We start from the raw sequence: 13,866 nt of genomic DNA on the forward strand, positions 1-13,866 counted from the left end.
ATCAAAAACCTTAATTTCTTTTCGACTGAAGAAAGAATGACATGAATATCTTGGTTGGATGACATGCGGCTGAGTAAATTATCAACAAAAGTTGTTGTTGTTTTTTTTTTAAAGTGAACTAACGTTACTTCTTTCCCACAGCCATAAACTAATATATGGACGCTGACAACTCATGAAATATGATCGAACGCATAACGTTAAGTGTTTTTACGGAAAATTTAAATATGTCCTCGCTCACCATAAGTGGCTTGTTATAATCAGCACGTGCTTTCTGGATCATAATGTAGGCCTAGTCTGTATAAGTTTCCCTGAGAAAATATTGTATAAGTTTCCTTAAGCAATGCAGAAAGACAATTTCAACATTTGTGAGTTAAGTTTGTCAAGACATGTAGGCATACCTCGATCTGCTTCTGTGATTTCCGGTGATTTCTAGCACATCGGAAAAGCAATCAACAAACGACATTGACGTCACTTCATCTACGTGTAGTTAAAGGGAAAGTTCACCCAAAAAGGGAAATTCTGTCAAATTAATTACTCACCCTCGTGTTTCAAACCCGTAAGACTTGTGTTCATCTTCAGAACACAAATAAAGATCTTGTTGATGAAATGTTAAGACCTTTCTGTCCCTCCATTGACAGTACACAACTACCACTTTTCAAGCCCCAGAAACTCTGACAGAATGTTCTACACACCATTAATCTATGTAACTTAAGTGGTTTAACCTCAATTTTATGAGTGTGTTGTTTACGCAAATAAATAAATAAATAAATAAACATAATTTTCAACTTTATTTACAAAATACTTATCTCAAAGTCAAACACATGTTCACACTACAGTCTATGGTTCACACATCAGTCTGCTTTCAAGTCAACACAACAAGCATGAGTCATGGTCCAAGTGCTGGTTCAGATATTTATTGGATTTGATTGATATATTTATTTCTAATAATTTAAAGTAAAATTAAATCACTTCTAACAAAAGAAAAAAAAAAGAAACCTGTGCTGACATATATCACATTTATTATAACTAATTTAATCAAATGTTATAATTGAATAACTTATAATATCTATGGAGATTTTATATGACTGATTTTTTTGGAAGTAAATTGAGTTGTAGAACGTCACTCTTGTAAATGATCTGTGTGGACAGAATGCCATTAAACACTCAGTAGTGGAGTGACACTGTATTAAGCTGCAGTGCATGAGCCTCATATGTTTTGTCAGAAATACTTGTAGCATTAATAGTCTTGTTAAAAAAAAAAAAATTCTTTCTCAGACATGCCAAATTTTTTTGTATTACATTTTCAGCAAATATCTTCCAATATAGCTCTGTTACTAGAAGAAGAAAAAAAAACTAGCATTATATTCCTCACAAAGAACTTGATGTGTGTTCTGAAGAAGGCAGGTATAAAACCCATAAATTGGACCCTTGGCATTTGAAAAGTCCTAATGACAAATCACTACTTTCCCTTTCACCCCCTAGTATTTCATCTGCAGACTACCCATGGTGCTCTGGTCTTCTTAAAAGCTTGTCGCTGGCCGAGCTGTTCAAACTTCGCCGTTAGCAATACATTTTCCTTGGTTTCTTTTCGTATCTTACAGACACACAAGAGAGACTTGATACTCTCTGTGATAGTTTCAAAACCCCAGGCAGTAATATTGGTTAAATGCGACCTGTCTACAGCTCAGGAACCAAGATGATTTTGCTAATGGCTCAATATGCAATATTTTAAACACACTTAATCATGCACTTCCTAACATGACCCTTGCGCAAGTGGTGCCAGAGTATTCAAGAGTAAATGGTGTTATAGGGCAAAAATTTATCCAGGCATCATGTAAACAAACAGCTTGATTCTCATCCATTCCATATTAATCAGGGGATCTTAGACACTAGGCAGGGTGTGTTAAAATATCATGAATTATAGTAAAAAACAAACAATTTCTAATAATAAGGATTTGTATGCTTGGTGTGTTTTGTGACCACACTTGCATAATTCGGGCAAATTCGCCATTAACCGCAAACTGCTCTCTGTACATGTGAATGTTTTTATAAACTTCAAATGAAACGCTTCTCGCAATGCATGCTATCTTGGAAATAAGCTGTCTCATTCAATACGTCATCCTTAATTCTATTTTCTTGAGAGCTGCGAAAACATTCACGCCTCCTCCACTTTACTGCGACTTCTCTTTGAGCCTGGAAAGCACGGGTCAAGGGGACAAAGACTCATTGGAGGTAACGCAGAATGTTTACAAGAAATGCTAATAATTACGTCGCCAAACAACCCGACAAGCTGTAAAAACACGCTACTTCAGACCTCAAGGGAGAAGAATGAGGATTATGCCCGCTGTGTTATCTAGCCAGCTCGCAACCGGGAGTCCACCGTTGACCAATGGGGTCTCAGAACCTACAGACACACACCCAGGTGACCACTGCATACACAGCCTTGTGAGTCTAACTACTTAATAAGTGGCTGTTAGAGGTTTTCCTGGACAAAGTCCAGAGCTGACAAAAACAAGGAGAGCTTCATTTATCAATCAGTCCAATCAGGCCTATTTCCGGGCCTACGTAGTCACATGGTGAGCATTACTCAATTCCATATTGCATAGTGCAACCTGAAATCAAGGAGAGTATAAAACATTGAATCGTAATTATGACGGACGACAATATATATGGTTTATAGTAGGCCTATGTATATTGGAACTGATCATGGTCATAATCCACTGCAGTTTTACTTCTTTGATCAAACCCAAAACACATTTTCCCTCTCCATTTATATGTTTTACAATATCCCTCTGTATGCTTCGGAGGTCATTATATCCTGAAGAATGTTGCTTCATTTCCAATCCTCTTTATAGATGACAGATGAGAAGCGGGCAGGTATTAGAGTGGAACACTTTATCACTTACTCCGTAAGCCCCTTGATGAGCGACATTCACTTGAGAATGTCATTCCAGAGAAAGACAGAGAGAAAGAGCGAGAGAGAGACCTTTCAGTATAAGCCATGCACCAATCACAATGAACTACTGTGAGGTCAGACAAATATGACCATTGCAACTCCTAAACATTGTGTTGCCAAAATTCTGTTTAAAACGTATATATTCATTTACACAAGCAGGGCTGAGGCCCAATGTTTATTGTCATTTTAAGTGGAATGTAGAATTAAAAAATGATTGTGCCCATATTTTGCATCTTACTTTGATAGAGGGCCTGATGAAATTGTGGTTTGACAATTCGTTCACACCGTTCATATATGAACGTCACACGCGACCCCGTAAGTAGGCTTTTTTAGTTGTTGTCATGAATCATTTTAATAGCATTTAATATAAATAATGAGTAAATTAACATTATATGCAGAATATGGCTTTAGGTTGTTTATGCAGCCATGACTGATGTACTCTAAATAATGGAGTGTTTACATTGGAAAACATTTTCTTTATTCCGAGTTGCATGGAGTTCTTTGTTTCTGAGTATGTTTGTATTGGACGGATTTGCATTTCGCAGCAAATCTGTCACGGAATGATGGAAACTGATCTACTGATGTATTATCTAAAATGTATGAAACAGAAAAGCATATATATTGTTTTTTTCCACTGTGAGGATTTTATGTAACTCAAATTCTGTCTTGAGTAATAAGTATAGGAGAATAACGACAGGATATCTGCATCACTGGTGGCTCAGTAGTGAAAAAAACGTCTGTTCTTGCAACTTGAGATAGACCTCCCATATTTCATTTCTCTCTTGCTGATAGCATTTATCAGCAAAATCCTGATAAATACAAAATATGCAACTTAAGCCTGAGCATAACTAAGCCGCAAAGGTGGACAGGATTACCGGACGGCTGGGACAGACATCAGATTGTATTGCCATAAAGGGTCATTAGGCTGTTGGCAAACTGTACCTCAAGCTCCAGCTGACAGGCCTTTTCAAGAAACACAGATGAAAAATACGAGAGTAAAATTCCTACTGACAGACAGTTGAATTAGATGGGCTGGAGAAATTGCAGATTTTTGTAAAAAAAAAAAAAAATGTATTTTTCACAAATATACACTTTTGGAGTGCTATCACACAATTTGACCTATAAAAATGAATATCACATACAACAACAAGGGTTCAGATTTGATGAGTGGGTGAGATTACATCAGGAAGCATATCACTCCACAAAGATTTTAAAAAGACCAAAGCATTTTATTGGATGATCTCTTCATGATCAAAATTATTATCCCCAAGAGTCAATTCTATGCGAAAAAATAATGTTTTCATTGCAAAACCACAAAATAAAGTTCACAAGCGTTTTTACGCCAATGGTCGGTCTTCACGGTGAAGCATTCACTGACTTATTTGGCATTCTTCTATTTATGCCGAATGAAAGGGGCGATTATCTCATCAAGAGCACTTGGACAGGTAGACAGGCCCGTGTTCTGGTGTGTTGTCACTTTCACTGGCAGAAGGAGAGTCGTGTCATTAATCTGAGTGATCAGTGAGATGGGAGCTGGGGGTGATGACGGCCTCCGTCCTATAAAACCCTCCCGTCCCCATTGCTCGTCCTATAGCACCCCTCAGGCCATATTGTGATCTCCGTCCTGATAAGGACCGGTGGAAGCGAGACTGCCAGACTGGCCGGGCAGGGTCGGAGCCTCTATGAGGACTCAGTTGCGATACTGTCCTGGAGGGGCCAATGAAAGGCATTCTCACATAGGAAGAAAGGCTGCGAGTCAGTCTGACGGCCCCCCTCCCCTTCTCCTGAGACTCCAGGCGCCACAGTGTAACTGCAGTCTCAGGTATGAGATATTCCCAGGCCCTTACCTGAGATGGACTGCAATGATCCTTCCACTTTATTCCAAGATTTCCAAGCCTTTTGCAATTATTTATCACCATATTCTGGGACTAGTATAAATCTGAAGCTCACTGTATGACAATATAGTTACCACTGTATAAAATATTGCGATATGTAAATATAGCATTATTGAAACTTCAGAGTGATTAAATGCATGAATGTGAACTTAAATAGTTAAGCGATGACATAAGAGTTTACATGCTTGATGTTAAAAACTGGAGTGACACATATAATAGAAGCTGTGTCTCTCAGAATGCGATTGTGAATTCAGTTCTCTTTCACGTCTTATTGCGCTTGAATGGTCAAATACAAACATAATTACACCAAAATGGACATCGTGTGGAGTATTCATGTCAATACAACTGGTTATGTCTCAAGAGAAAGTAAACAGTTGGTGTAAACCAGATATGTATCTGCCAGGGTGGAGTAAAGGGAGCTTTAAATAAAAACAAAAACTACCCCATGGGGGAAAACAAGACTTAAAGGGATAGTTCCCTTTGAAATTAATTTTCGATATGTTTTAGCTTACCTCAAGGGCATCCAAGATGTAGGTGTCAGTCATATAATGCAGGTATATGGGGTCCACCTTAAAGAGCATGCACAGAGAAGTCCAAATTAAACATGATTGAATGACTCATAAATGTAAGCATTGATGGCCTAGGACATGAAACGAGTGGTTTGTGTGAGAAAATGAACAGTATTTATATTGTTTTTACCTCATGTAACCACAGCCACGTCCAAGTGATCTGAGGGTGTGTTATGTAGGAAGTAAAATGGTATTCTCCTCATATATGTAGGAATATGTATTCCCCCATATAAGGAAGCAAAATGGTAGGCTATTCTTCTCATCTCCATGTCCAGAATGTCCTCTGTTGTTTCACTGCATTCGCTGTATTTTTAAGTAAAAACGAGTAGCCTACTGTCATCATCCTATCTAAATGATTTACTTTTGCTTTTCTACTTATATTTGGATTTTGGATGATTACAAAATAATTTTGTAATTGGTTGAAGGTTTCACCGTCTGTCAACAAATTGGAGCCACGGGACAATTTTCATGTGTGGTTTTTGTGGTCCATGTGCTGTCATTTAATTAGACTAAAATGTCCATGACTTTGGCTGCAAGATTATTTTTGAGACCCACCTTCATGTTATACTCATTTCATGCAGAATTTCACTATTATTCATTGTCCAAAATAAAAGAAGAAGCTCAACAAATCATTTAAAATGTATGTGTGTATGTATTTGTAAATGTTTTTGTTTTTATGGTAGGCTACACATACCTACACACACACACACACACACACACACACACGAAGACCTCCGATGCAAAAGCCTAAAAGTCACCTAAAAAATAGACAATAATAGCCTATTGAGTGATGCGCATAATTCATTAAATACTTTCAATTCAAACTCACAAAATCTTAGGCTCAGCCCATTCAGAAATGTCGGTATTTAGGTAAAAATCTATACATAGGAGCCTGATAAAAATGTTAATATCAAAGAAAAACAGACAGACTTAGAGGCTAGCCTGCCTATACTGTATATTGATATGAAAACTATAACAAAGAAATTACACACAATTCAAACTAATAATCAATCAATAAATAAAAAGATTAAGACTAATTCAGCCACATTATACAGAGCCTTCATAAATAATCACTTCAAACTGCTTGCTGGCTCACCGCATGGTCATAAGCCAGTCTCTGGCCATATGGAGATTCTGGCAATGCGCATGCGCACATCCCACTCGGTTAATACGTCGAGCATCCATTCCATCAGAAACTGTGTTGAAACGCTAGCACGAGATGTCAGAGAAGAAACAAACAGTGGACTTGGGGCTGTTGGAGGAGGATGATGAATTTGAAGAATTCCCAGCAGAGGGTAAGGGAACTGTAACTGATTGTGTTTTAGTAGAAATACGCTCTTGTGCCAATGTAAGGGTAAAAATTAAAGACAGTGACTCAGCTAGCATTGCTATGCTAACCGAAAGAACATTATTTGCTTTATTCAACAAATTGTTGATTTTTCGGTCTCGAAGAGAAAAGATATGAATTAAATACATTCTATTATAGTATTTCTTATAAACTAACGTTACTTGAGTTCTCCAAGTCCACCTAGCCTTCGTAAACAAACAACATTAGATAGCAGCTAAGTTAGCATTTTAAGCACCACTGAAGCTAACAGTGCAACATTGTTTGCAGTAATTATTTCTCTGTTGCTTTGAAATTGAAACGCATAGACAATGATTGGGCGCATGTATTGAATTTGGCGACTTTTATTTTATTAATTTTGGGCAAAATTAGTAGATGCTGCACAGGGCATTATTTTGGCCAAACTTAATAGATGTTCCACAGTTCCACTATGCAGAGTGACTTGTGTTTGTGTGTGGAGCTGGCCTATGTATGTAAATCATCGTCAGCCTCATTGAATTGTTGTCATTCCCAGACTGGACAGGCCTGGATGAAGATGAGGATGCTCATGTTTGGGAAGATAACTGGGATGATGACAATGTAGAAGATGACTTTTCTAATCAGCTGAGGTACATATTTACTTATGAATTTGTGTGATTATACATACGAAACCGAGAAGTTTGTTAAATCCTAAACATGAAGTGTACTAGCCTAATCTAAATTCACAGTGAATAAATCCTGCTAGGCATGCATATTATATTGTGCTGTCCTCTTGTCTATTGCTAGAGGCTTCGAAGTTCCCACCCTGTTAAACCCACTTATTTTTCTAAAGAATTTTGTGTGGTTACACTCATTTAGAAGAAAACGGTCCCTAAGGGATCCAATGTCCAATGGCTAACCGACACTCATGGTGGCCTCAAACCACATTTATGAACTTTCCTATGTGTGAGGACTTGACCTCATTAAATATAGCCATTTAATATGTTGAAAAAAAATCACTATTCTCAATAGTTAATGCTTTCCATTCGTTCCCCATATTAAACATTCATTCCCCTTTTCCTGAAGCCTGGAAGCTATAAATCTATTGACATTTCTTGTAAAACTCATTTTAATTTTCAATACTGGAAAAGTTTGTTTCGTTAATGTATATGATGATACATGATTATTGAGACTTAATTGAGAAAGAACAGTGCAAAAAAGTTGTAATTTTAATGATTTACTTTTTGAAATTAAGTTAAATAGATGTAAATATTGAATTGGAGTTGTAATATTAAATGTAGGAATACATTTTTGAATATAAAAAAGTTATTCAAATTGTGAAAATTGTAATACCAATTTAATTCTTTCTGTATTTGTGAGTTACTGCACTTTTTAACTTTCCCCCCACTTTTTTCCATTCTTTTAAGAGCGGAGCTTGAAAAACACGGATACAAGATGGAAACCTCTTAATGGTGGATCAACAGATTTTTCCACATTTGTATATTGTCAGCTTGTTCTGTCAATAGAAAATGTGATTTCTCTGATTACTTCTGTAAGAAGCCCATCGTTGTAAAACGGGTCAGTTGAAACTGATATCAATGTTTTTTCCCCCCTCTCTTATATGCAACCTGTGTTAATAATTGTGATAATAAAGAAATGTTTTCCCTATTCTGTTTAAGTTGTCTTCTATTTGCATGATTTATAATTGTCTTTTTTTTCTAAATGGCACAGGAAAGTCTGGTACATATTGTTAGGCAGTGAGCAGACTTCCATGTAACATTCAGGGATGCAGCTGCACACATCCAGGCCCCTGATCTGAAACTGCCCCCCTGTGCCCTGACTCATCCCCCTGCAACCATGGGACTTGGCAGAGTCTCTGGTGGGGAGATTATCCAGTGAAGTGTTTGTCTCTGAGGTACGGAGGTGGTCACAGCGTGAGCCCCCAGCCGGTCCTGCCTGGGCCTGCCCACTCCCGACCGGGCCCTGCTCTTTTGCTCTTCACAGCGAGAGCTCCCACACAGAACCAGAAGCCAATTTGCCCAGCCGCACTCCCCCCTAGCAAAATGATTTCTCTGGATTTGTGGCTGTGCGTCCCAACGACATAATCAGCTGAAATCAATGCCAATAAGGCATCTCCTACCATCATGTTTTAAAGCCTTGAATTGAGTATTTTCTCTCCCCAAAATTTAAAATATGATTTGAAAATGAATGAAATTATTTGTTTGATGCATGTTTGGGTATGACAATACATCACATTGTTTTGTTATAGCTATGGGCTTTTCACTCTGCGCTTAACCCCGGGTTATCGACGTCGTTCCAGACCCTGCTTTTAACCCCAGGTACAGGAACATTTCACACTTGTAATTAAACAGCGGGGTCAGTGCATCTTTTTACCCAGGGTTATGAAACCTAGTTCCGGAGCAGAGTTAGTACCGCTTTTGTGCTGTTAACCCCCCATTGCGGTGCTAAACCTCTGATCTGTGCTAAACTTGTACAGCATGAAACGATGCGGTGTTAGAATGTTTAGGCTACATGCTTGGCAACCGACAGCCAATCACATGCCTCGTGCTTTTTGCAGTCATGGAAACAGAGCTCCTTGTATTAACAAAATGCATCAATTTCATTCTTACCTTTATAGTCTGATAAGGGTAAACTTGATATTTGGCAGTATATGAGGATGCGCGATGCTAGAGCCTTTATGTAAATATATCTCATGCCACGTTCGACCAATGAGTGATACCACAATTAAGGACGTGGTTATGAATACCCAGCAGAGTGAAACGGGAATAAAGTTAACCCGGGATTCCGTTTACCCAGGGTTTAAAATTGACCCAGGGTTAACTAATACAAGTGTAAAATGCATTTATGAGGCTCTGACTACTTGCTAAACTATGTGTTTTTTAATAGATTTTGAGTTGTTGGTTCTGACTTTAATGACTTGATGTCAAATTTATGATTACATCCTCTTTTTTTGACATCAGGGACACCCACATCTTGCAGGCGCACACAATCATAACATGTAAATCCACCCATGCCCTTCAAAATAAGTGCTCTGCGCTGGATCATTATTTTAATTGTTGGAGAGCCATCGAGGTGTGAAAATCACTAAGTGAGAGCAACATTGGAGAATCCAGGGCCATTTTGTTTGTGCCTGAAGGCGGAAGATTGGGCAAGGTTGGTCTTTGTGGCTTCCCCAAAAATTCAGTTTCACAGTTCAAGAGAACGATTAAGAATGCATATAGTATTTTCCTCTCTATTATTTCTTTTGTCCTGTTGGCAAATTGATAGTGAATTTGGATCCTTTTAAATTCTGGCAACAGGTCACTCCTGACCTGAAATCAATGAGACAAATCTAAAACTTAAAAAAAAAAAAAAAAAAAAATGTATGAATCACAACGCATTAAAATATAAGTAGGGCTGTGAAATGATTAATCGCGATTAATCGCATCCAAAATAGAAGATTGTGTACATAATATATGTGTGTGTAGTGTGTTATTTTGTATATATAAATACACACAGATACATGTAAATGGTAAAGAAAAATGTGTTATTACTATATCAAATATTTATATTTATGTATAATATACATTTTGTGTAAATACATATAAAGGATATACATGCAAATATATCATACATATATACATGCATGTGTGTGTATTTTTATATACAAAATAATTATACACACTGCACACACATATATTATGTAAACACAAAATTTTATTTTAGATGTGATTAATCGTTTCACAGCCCTAAATATAAGATTTTTTTAATATATGTAAACATGAAACACAATGTAAAAAATGCAGCTATAAGTCATAGCAACTTGTTTTTACATTAACTCAACTTTCAACTTTTTTAATACATTATAGATACAACTCAATTTCTTTAAGTCAGTGTAATGTAATTTTAAGTTGAAATGACTAATCAGCCAATTTGATCATACTTAAATTGAAGGCAGCAACTGAACTTTAAGTTGAAATAGGGTGAATAACAATAATTATTAATAGCTATGTTTTCTTTTTTAAAGAAGTCTTTTACACATATGCTGCATTTATTTACTTAAAAACAGTAATATTTCGAAAGAAAATACTGTTTTTAATAGATTTAAAAGTGTAATTTTCAGCATCGTCTTCAGTGTCACATCCTTCACAAATTATACTATTATGATGATTTGCTGCTCAAGAAACATGTCTTATTATCATCAATGTTGAAAACCGTTGTGCTACGTCATATTTTTGTGAAAACTGATTTTTTTCAGAATTCTTTGTCGAATGGAATGAACAGCATCTATATGAAATAAAAGCTTGTATAACATTATACATTTCTTTACCCTCATTTTTGATCAATTAGCCTACAACATGGTATATGCTATATGTGTTAATTCAATAGGCTAAATATCAATACCGGTATATCTGAAAACAGAATTAAATGTGATGTTTTATTATAATGAAAAATGAATTCACACCCTCGCTTTAGTTTTATACTGATATAATTTGATGCACTATATCGAGATATACTAACGTTTATTACTTGGTGTTTGTGTCACACTAGGATGGGTGTTGCGGTCGCACTAAGGTGTTTGCGACCACAGCGAGCATCTCCAGCATGAGCCGAGAGAAGACAGGGGGCCGTCGTGCAGGGAGTGCAGCTGCTGCAATAATAGGCCTAATTGCACGTTTCTTTTGTGGGTCTGAAATTAGTGGCAGAGCACAGCTACAATGCCCAAACCTTGAGTAAAAAAAACTGACTCACAGGGGCAACTGTTCAGCAGTGCAGCCCATCACCACCACCCACTACTCCCTGTCCCACACCTGCACTCGCCCTCGCTAAAGTAAACACAGATAATAAGGTGTAATTACTTCAAAAAATAATAACGAGAGCCCTCCATGTGACAATGGTTGGCCTGTTTATTGAGGGTGGAAAAAAACTTCTGAAGACACAGATGAGGGTTCCCCCATTGAGGGACCTTAAAAGGACATGTGTATCAGTGTAAGTGAGTGTGTTAACCTCATTTCAGGGCCCTTTTCTCTCCATGTGCATTTCTTTGTCTGTCTTTCTTTTTCCAATGTATGGACTGTGGCACTAAAAAAAGAAGTCACTTATGGTGGTATTGGCTGTTAGGCTACTCTTTATTTCTCTGCTGTTCATTTGCCTGTAGAGCTTGTCGTGGTATTTGGAAATATTACAGTGTTTTCCTGTCACCACAAAAAACAAGGCCTCGTTTTGGACGTCATTTTGCACTAGAGAGACATTTTGATAAATTCTTCATAGGAAATTATTTCTATTGACTTTGGAAAAAGTTTTAAAGTCACTGATATTATAATATATAAATATATAAACCCTAAACCATTTTTTTTATGTATTTTATAATTTTATTCATTCAATATTTAACTATATATTTATTTATACATGCATTATATTTAAATAAAAAGTTACAATATTCTGTTTACATCATTAAAATGTATACCTGTATGTATGTGTGTATATATAAATATATATATATATATATATATATATATATATAATAGGATTAACAAATACATAATTAAATACAATTATGCATCACTATTTCTAAGTCTATGTCTGCTAATTTACATTACTAAATCAATAAATCATTTTAAGTTTATGGAAACCTATTAAGGGAAGTTGTTTATCAGAAGTATTAGGTTTTCTGAATTCTCTACAGCTAAAAAAACAATTTGATGTCTAAATGAAATTAATGTAAAAAATAGAAATTAAATTGAGTAAAACGTCATAACAGAAAGAGGTTTTATCAGCTCAACTCAGCGAACATTGAAAAGTCTTTTGTTTTATATGTTATTGTTTAGGCTAATTGATAAAAAAAAGACCAAATCCAAAATAAAGAGCTATAATAATGGTTAATTCTACTGTCATATGTTGCTATAGGAATGTTCTTAGTGGTTTGTTCAAAATGTAAAAAGGTTTTATTTATTTGTTTATTTATGTAGTTCCCCACTGGGCTCCTAAATCATCTTCAAGCTCAGCGATACCCAGCAATTAGAGGTTGTTTTTATTCCATCAGTCCTGCAATCATATTTCAAGCATGGCCAACATATCAAGGCAACTCAGCGCACTTAATAACCCTGGACAGTCTGGAGGAAAGCACATCAAGACTCGTCAGGGCAATTAAGCACTCTTGATGTTATCCTCACTAGTGAATTATCAGACCTCTGATAATTGTTATTAATTAATCATCTCATTCACTCAATGTCTCTCCTTTCCACAATAACTGTAAGGGACTCCAAATGACTTTTTAGATGTGTGGTACACCTTAAAGGCATAGTTCACTTTGAAATTAATTTTTGATATGTTTTAGCTTACCTCAAGGGCATCCAAGATGTAGGTGTCTTTGTTTCCGCAGTATTTTCAATTTTGACATTTTTCAGTCAAACCGTTGTTGTCTGTCAGTCTACTGGAGGTGAAGGGTGTCCACCAAAAAAGCATGCACAGAGAAGTCAAAATTAAACATGATTTAATGATTTAATGGCCTAAGACACGAAACGAGAGGTTTGTGTGAGAAAACGAACAGAATTTATATCGTTTTTACCTCTTGTATAGCCATGACAAAATGATCTGACTGCACGGGGCGCTTCGGTCTGCGCATGCGCTGGAAGTGATCGCTTGCGCGCCTACCCCACTCTTTGTTTATACAGAGATTTTGGAAGTTTTACCTTTCACTAAACATATTTAGATATACGGGAAACCACAATGGAGGAAGATTTCGGTATATCTAAATATGTTTAGTAAAAGGTAAAACTTCCGAAATCTCCGTGTAAATATTGAGTGACGTCACACGCAAGCGATCACTTCCGGCGTAACATTGAACTGATTCAGTTCGGTTCAGTTGGACATTGCAACTGATTCAGATCATGTGGACGTCACTGTGATTACACGAGGTAAAAACGATATAAATACTGTTCGTTTTCTCACAAAAAACGCTCGTTTCGTGTGTTGTGTACTTACATTTACGAGTCATTAAATCATGTTTAATTTTGACTTCTCTGTGCATGCTTTTTGGTGGACCCCCCCCCCCTTATAGCCTCCAGTGTATGACTGATAGACAACAACGGTTTGACTGAAAAATGTCAAAATTGAAAATACTGTGGAAACAAAGACACCTAG

General features: G+C 36.6%; 1 protein-coding gene and 1 long non-coding RNA gene across 2 annotated transcripts; both read left to right on the plus strand.

Moving 5' to 3' along the window:
- The first annotated feature begins 6,554 nt into the window (after positions 1-6,554).
- Positions 6,555-8,391, plus strand: sem1 (SEM1 26S proteasome subunit). The gene is made up of 3 exons (XM_039681244.2): positions 6,555-6,715; positions 7,280-7,373; positions 8,151-8,391. Exons 1-3 carry the CDS (start codon positions 6,640-6,642, stop codon positions 8,191-8,193), a joined length of 213 nt encoding a protein of 70 aa, XP_039537178.1. The 5' UTR covers positions 6,555-6,639; the 3' UTR covers positions 8,194-8,391.
- Positions 8,392-9,073: 682 nt separating this feature from the next.
- Positions 9,074-11,833, plus strand: LOC148970984 (uncharacterized). The gene is made up of 2 exons (XR_016147431.1): positions 9,074-9,897; positions 11,275-11,833. It is a non-coding gene; the product is annotated as an uncharacterized LOC148970984 (long non-coding RNA).
- Positions 11,834-13,866: the final 2,033 nt, after the last annotated feature.

Source organism: Pimephales promelas, chromosome 18 (assembly GCF_988280905.1).
Source record: "Pimephales promelas chromosome 18, fPimPro1.hap1.1, whole genome shotgun sequence".
Lineage (NCBI taxonomy): Eukaryota > Metazoa > Chordata > Actinopteri > Cypriniformes > Leuciscidae > Pimephales > Pimephales promelas.